Source organism: Tasmannia lanceolata, unplaced genomic scaffold (assembly GCF_043159265.1).
Source record: "Tasmannia lanceolata isolate RefF3 unplaced genomic scaffold, GAP_Taslan_0.1 ptg000026l, whole genome shotgun sequence".
Lineage (NCBI taxonomy): Eukaryota > Viridiplantae > Streptophyta > Magnoliopsida > Canellales > Winteraceae > Tasmannia > Tasmannia lanceolata.
In genome coordinates, this window is record NW_027518703.1 from 1 (window position 1) to 7056 (window position 7056).

General features: G+C 37.0%; 1 protein-coding gene across 1 annotated transcript; it reads right to left on the reverse strand.

Moving 5' to 3' along the window:
• Nucleotides 1–2858: 2858 nt before the first annotated feature.
• Nucleotides 2859–6467, reverse strand: LOC143858775 (protein CUP-SHAPED COTYLEDON 3-like). Its single transcript, XM_077369489.1, has 3 exons — nucleotides 6013–6467; nucleotides 4169–4434; nucleotides 2859–3483 (listed from the first exon to the last, which is right to left on the reverse strand). The coding sequence occupies exons 1-3, from the start codon at nucleotides 6179–6181 to the stop codon at nucleotides 3103–3105; spliced, it is 816 nt and encodes a 271-aa protein (XP_077225604.1). The 5' UTR covers nucleotides 6182–6467; the 3' UTR covers nucleotides 2859–3102.
• Between the last annotated feature and the right edge of the window lie 589 nt (nucleotides 6468–7056).

Below are 7056 nucleotides of genomic sequence, written 5' to 3' on the forward strand. Positions count from 1 at the left end.
CCCTCTCTCCCATCTCTCGCAAATCAGAAGTTAGAACCTTTGGCTTTGCTACTACATCACTAACCCTCATCAAAATCCTGTCATCACTAACCCACTTCAAAATGCTGTGATTCAAGTCTTTGAGTCATCGAATATTTAATAGTAGTATTTTGATTTACGTCCTCTTTCCCATTTAATTGTGCCTTTCAGTTTGCTTATGGCTAACCAGTGGAGTTCTGGAACTCGGACACACTGCAATTTGCCAAGCATGCAAGTCTGTTTCGAGTCTAGCAAGTTGTGAGATATGTCTCCAAATCTATACTATATATAAATGGAAAACTTGGGTGGCCCCTAAGGTTGTTATATAAAATGTTATAATTGTAATGTTTCCTTTAATTATTAATTATTATATCATTACACTGTTATTATTGCTATTATTATTTGAGATAGGCTAGGACGACTGATGTTGTCTTGATTTGTGAAAACAACCATGATCCAATCCACACTTGGTGTATGTACTTTGTGATTGGGATCATTAATCTGATGGGCCATCACAAGGCAACCCAGTGAGTCCAGATCTTATGCTGAATTGAGATCTCATTCACAAGTTGAGGCGTTAAAAAATCAATGTCTTAAAAACTTTTCAAATGACTTCTTTTTCATCATGCTCAATGGGAAGTCTAGAATAATCCCAAGAGTGGGTGGGATCAAGGGCAATAGGCTGGACTTGTGATGACCAACAATATTCATAAGACACGCAGGCGTGGCAGTTGGTTCATGTTGTACATAGCGTCCATCGCAGAAGGCATTTCGCGGATGGTCTGTTGCATCTGACAGCATCCACCTTGTGAATGAAGACAAAATCTGCTGAAAAGTGAGCCTCTGTGGCTGCTGTCAGATGCAAGAGACCATCTGCGGAATGTCTTCTGTGGTGGACGCTAACTAATCCCTTATTATTATTACTATTATTATTATTATTAGGGTATCGCTAGCGTCCATCGCAAAGGGGCATTTTGCAGCTGGTCTGTCGCATGTCAGACGAGCCACCTCATGAATGAAGACAACAGCTTTTGTCTCCATTCATGAGGTGGCTAATCTGACATGTGACAGACCAGCCGTGAAATACCTTTTGCGATGGATCCTAGCAAAATCCCTTCTTCTTCTTCTTATTATTATTATTATTGGGGTAATAATGATTTGGAACTGTTTTTTCTTTCAGTGTCTGGAGGGAGAAGGAAGCCACTGCTCTCCTGTTCTGCATTCTGGTGCACCATGGCCTAGAACTAACTTCCATTACCAGACCTGCTATCAGAATCTCTGATCAAATTACTTTATAATTTGTGGTTGTAATTCTAAAAGTGTTATGCGTTATTTACAATTTTGTAAATCAATTATTAACTTTTTAACGTATATTTTAATAAATCTTTAGTACACAATTTTTGAGGGCGGGGTAAAGTTTTTCCTTTTCATTGATCCATTATACACAGTAAATCAAAATGTAAAACCAATCCTATGATTTAATGACAACTAATTTTACGGCATAAAACTCAATTTGGATGCCTAGATAAGTTCAATGCTTCTCCATAAATTCATGCAAATATCTTTATGGCTCTTGACCGTTAAGTCGGGTGCATTTCAAAACGAATTCAGTGGCAAAGTGGTAAAATAAACTTTTAGGATATTTGGAATATGTTCTTTTACTTAGATTACAACGGACCCTTACGCCCTGTTTGGATTGCATGATTTTTTTTATTATTTTTTTTAAGTTTGGGAGGGAAAATTTTACGACGGATCCAATTCAAGTTTTATTTAAAGGGACCTTCAATTTACGATGATATACTTCTAAATTAACCATAAACATATTAGTCTACAATCTTTTTCTTGTAATCCAAATGGAGCTTTATGGAAAAGTTCCTTGGAAAAAATTTCTTTGGAAGTGAGATTTCTAATGCTTAGTAGACACATTTGCCATGGTTTTGTTCCAAAATAGTTTTTTTTCCCCGGAAAATTTGAAACCTAAAGACTAAAATACATGGATTTTGAAAATTATCACGTGCCTTTTTATTTTTTTTAGAAACTTTTTTAGGGATTGTTGAAATACAAGTCTTAGTTGCTTTTATGGGCCACTAGCAAAATGACATGTGGAGATGGATGGACACCCAGAGAGAATTTTATGGTTTTCATAGGGTATATTGTAGGGCTGCAACAGGGTTGGGTTTTTCAAAACCCTAGCCCAACCCTGGATCCCATTATCTCGGCCCTGACCCGCCCTGACCCTGAGTCAGGGCCGAAAAACCTGAACCCATTGCCTGCCCTACAGGGCTCAGTGCTGGCCCTGGACTGCCCTGATTGGTCCTGATTGGGCAGGGCCAGGCCGGCCCTAATTGACCCTAGTGCAAATACCTGTTAAGAGTGCCAAAAATAAAGCAACCACTTATCATATAGAACAAAATGATCAATAAACAAAGAAAGGGAACAAAATAAGATAATATGAATTCAACAACATAACAGGCAACAAAGACAATTAATAATAATAATCTAAAGAAACATCAATCCAAGATAATAGAAAACATTAGCAAAAGAAACATGCACAGATGATTCAATTCTATAATAGAAAACTTAGGGTCGGGCCGGGTCAGGGTACCCGAGGCATTAACCCAGAACCCGACCCGACCTGAGTTAGAGTCTAAAAAAATGAACCCTGACCCGCCCTCAGGGTTGGAAAATCCAGCCCTGACCCTATTCGGGCTCAGGGCGGGTCAGGGCTGACAGGGCAAAACTTGCACCCCTAGTATATTGTTACATGCCCAAAGCTAGAGAGAGAGAAAATAGCAGATGAGTTCTTGGTACATATTAAAAAAAAGAACAAAGAAAAAAGAAGAGACCAAGGTTCTTCAAACTTATTTTCCAAGTGAAAGAATTTATTTTTATAAATAATACAATTGCGATATTTACACACAACAAGAGCAATATTTGCATCCCAACCTGCCAATATTCAACAACATAATTACATACTATCTATCCCTCAAATCCTAATCACAAACAACCCCATATTACAAACAAAATCTAATAATGATAAACTCAAAAGGCAAGCTATAAGACTCTCGTATCCTCAAACCTCATTCACCCTAAATTTGGAAGTCCTCCATCCCCCAACTTTTGATTTCCGAAACCCATATCCAATAGAAAGCTATACTCATCTCCATCTGTAGCATTTTTTTCATTGATGGCTGCACTATCCATCTCTTGGGGAAACCCAAGAAAACTATAGTGCAAAACTGATAGATTTAGGAGGTTATTTGGAGGAATGCTATCCTCTTGCTGTGGGATGTTGGAAAATGTGGTCATTTGCTTATACCCATTTGGCAAGCTTTGGTCAATGGGAGGATATGACCCCATATTTAGAGCAGAGCAACCAATGTTGTCATGATCAAATGCAAACCTAAATTTGGTGGAAGACTCTCCCTGGCTTTTGTTAAAAACTCTACATAACACCCAATCTTCCTGTCAATGGATATTATAACCAAATTAGAGCATAAAGAGAGAAGAAATATTTGAAGCAATCAAAGTAGAGTATAAGATAAACAAATGTCAAATGTCATCATCACGGCTATGTTTCGATAATGCGGCGATTTCACCTCATTTCACTCTGTTTAAAGCAGCTGTCAAAGGCCATTACAAGACTCTAAAAGCTCTCGTCAGCCAATTAAAGTGTAAAACAAGGTGAGTTTGCCCCATTAACAAAACATTGTTGCACTAACTCATCTTGTCTTTTATTATTTAACTAAGGCTATTTCAATTCACAAAAAGCTCTTAAAAGCCAATTAAACCAGAAAATACAAGATGTGTTAGTGCAAGTATCAAATCATGCATGGTAGTGCCAATATCAGTAGCATATATATAAAATATATTGATATGGGCACTACCATGTTTTGGTTATAGATATGAATTCAACTTGTCCCATATGCTTTAACCAGCTGTCTAAGGCTGTTGACACCATTTTGGGAATTGTAACAGCTAGTTAAGCATATAGGACAAGATGAGTTCGCCCCTATTATCAAAACATGGCTGTGCTGATATTATTTCCCTATTTATATGTGTAGCATGAAAGCTGCACATATTTAGTGAATTACCAAAGTGCTATAAGCTGGTGTATTAGTGTCTGCACATGTGAGGGTAGGGGTGCAACCTTAGGAGGCATATATGGGTTCTCTAGCCGAAACTCGTGCATGACCCAATCAGTCTTGATTCCCTTTGGAGCTCTTTCACCGTAGAAAACTAAGGTCTTTCGCATCCCAATTATCACTTTCGTAGTAGTATCAAACACCGGTCGATCTTTTCCAGTGGCTTTCCAGTATCCGGCTTTTGTCGCCCGATTTGCACGCAAACCGTTGGTGTATTTACGGTCGCGAAAGCTGAAGAAGTACCACTCATTGGCCCCTAGCTTAGCCACATCTGAGATTATAAAATATAAATCAGTAAATAATCAACCACCAAAGTATACTAATTTTGCATGGATATTTTTCATCAAAACATTACCAATGAGACATGACTGTTCTCTCTCTCTCTCTCTCAATGTGTGTTGAGTAAATTTTGTATTACTAATTCATGCTAATTTCAATCATATAATTTTTACAACTAAGAAACTCACATGGGTCTATACTAAACCTTAGGAGCACACCTCACATCTACTTTACTGAGTGCAAAATGATGTTCATTTCTCTTTTATAAGATCTTTTTACTACCCTTTAAAGGCTAATAGTGCCTTTTAACTTCATAAACACCCTGTAGAAGTTGCAACACCCTTATCAATTCCAGCTAGCATAGGGCTTAACACTTTCTATTCCATGTTCTCAACCCAAAGGTGAGGTGGAAAGAGGTTTTGGGACCATTAAGGTTTTGGTTTCCTTCCAAGTCTTTTTGTCTACTTGGAGCTTTTGTCTTCTCTATCTCTATCTTTTTTCAATTGGGTGTAACTTAGCTGGGGGAAAGGAGTTTCCATAACCATAGAGTTAAATATCTGGGGGCAATACCGACCTTTATTTTCAATAATGGCAAGGCCATTATTGATCATGATTAATGATTATTTTGAGCTTGAAATTACTAATATCTATTACCTATTCTTAAGAAAAACCAGAATTTTAACCTAATACCTATTCTTAATCATGATTAATGATTATTTTGAGCTTGAAATTACTAATTTTTTTTTTTTTTTATATTATATTTCGCAATTCCCTATCAAACTAATAAATTTGAACTGACAATTCCTTTTTTTTTTTTTTTTTTTTGAAAATTGATATCAATTATGGTTTTTTATGATTGATGAAAAATTATATGATTTTTTCCAATAGAGAAAGTAAAATAGATATTAAATAAATTATCTACAATTAATATTTTTTAACATATAAGTTTGAATTATCTACAATTAATACATCAAATGGACTTCATATTATACCCCTTTGTTTGCAAAGATACACCCCTCTCTTTAACTTTTAACCCTTTCATTCATTTACATGGCTTCTTTGGATTGCAACAGCGAATGAGAGTGTTTAAAAATTAAAACAAATGTATGCTCCCTACAAAAAAAAAATGGATAAATTTATTCTTGGCTATCTCTAGTGTGTAAAATTATGTTGCAATGGATCAAGTTTTGGAAAACCCAAATAACGTTATATTTGCTTCTTCAAAACAATTAAGCATTATTAAATACACAAGGGCCATGAAGTCAAGTCACAAATTCAGTCCCGGCTAACCCACCAAAAGATGGAAAATAGACCACCAATTATTTCTGGTGTGTGTGTGTGTGTGTGTGTGTGTGTGAGAGAGAGAGAGAGAGAGAGAGAGAGAGAGAGAGAGATATTCCCAGTTCACCCACCAAAAAAATGAAAAATAGACTACCAATTATTTCTGGTGTGTGTGTGTGTGTGTGTGTGTGTGAGAGAGAGAGAGAGAGAGAGAGAGAGAGAGAGAGAGAGAGAGAGAGAGAGAGAGAGAGAGAGAGAGAGAGAATTAGGCCATGCAAGGGTCACTCACCTGGTAGCTGCCATGGCTCACACTTGTGCAAGTCTACCTCCACCAAAGTTCCATTTGAGGGTCCCTCATTGGCAATCTTTCTATAAAGATAATGGCAGACCAACTCTTCATCACTTGGGTAGAACCTAAACCCTGGTGGCAGTGTAGCCTCTATATCTCTTAAACCCATATTTGTCTTGGATAGAGGCTGTGGATGAAAGAATGGAATATTGCAGGATTTGAGTTCAGATACTAACTAATTTAGACAGGAATTCTCTAAGATTGACAAAGGTGGTTTGGTCTATAAAAAAGCTTAAACTCCCTAGTTTGAGTTTGAAACTTGGAATATTAGATAGAGAAGATGATGGACAAAAAAGTAGTCAGGTCATGCATGATTGGGTGTTCCTTTGCAATTTCATGCATACTTTTCGAATTCACAGATGTTAGGACCTTATGCTTTTGTAATAAGCTTTAACAAAAACCATAGCCACAAGAAATCTTCCTTCATACTCATCTCATCTTGTGATGCTATTTATAGTTAAAATGTAGGGATTTCAAGGCATTTATTTATGGTAAATATATGTATATATAATGTACTTTACAGGGAAATATTTATCTTCTAGCTAGGTGTCTTCGTCATTTAATTAGATAGCCTTTTCGATGTAGTTGTCACAGCATCAAGAGAAAGACCCCACACAGGATTTGATTAATGGGAGTTTTGCCAAGGGTATATTCGTGGCATTCTGTTAATCAGTAAGAATTGGCCCGCAAGAAAAGGAAGAAAATTTATGGCAGCCCATGTTTGGCAACCATGAAAAATTATTTCACGGAAATACTGGAGTGCCCAACTGCTGAGAATGAGGGAGGGGATTTTGGTTGGCATTTGGGTGTCACATCAGCAAAATTCCTTGCTTGTTGCCTATACAGCACTGAAATCCCTGGAGACTCCCAGGGATGTCTTCTAGTCAATCATTGCATGTCTGCTGACGTGTCACTCTTGTCCCCTCATGAAATTCAAGCCAAAATCTACAAAAGAGGTGGAATTTTGCTTGAATTTCTTGAGAA

What these genes read in the sequence shown, in the direction of transcription:
- LOC143858775 (XM_077369489.1), bottom strand. Translation starts at nt 6,181, where the DNA reads ATGGGTTTAAGAGATATAGAGGCTACACTGCCACCAGGGTTTAGGTTC. An exon ending in TGAGCCATGGCAGCTACCAG is followed by an intron (nt 4,435 to 6,012) that starts GTGAGTGACCCT and finishes TTATAATCTCAG; the next exon opens with ATGTGGCTAAGCTAGGGGCC. An exon ending in ACCCATATATGCCTCCTAAG is followed by an intron (nt 3,484 to 4,168) that starts GTTGCACCCCTA and finishes ATCCATTGACAG; the next exon opens with GAAGATTGGGTGTTATGTAG.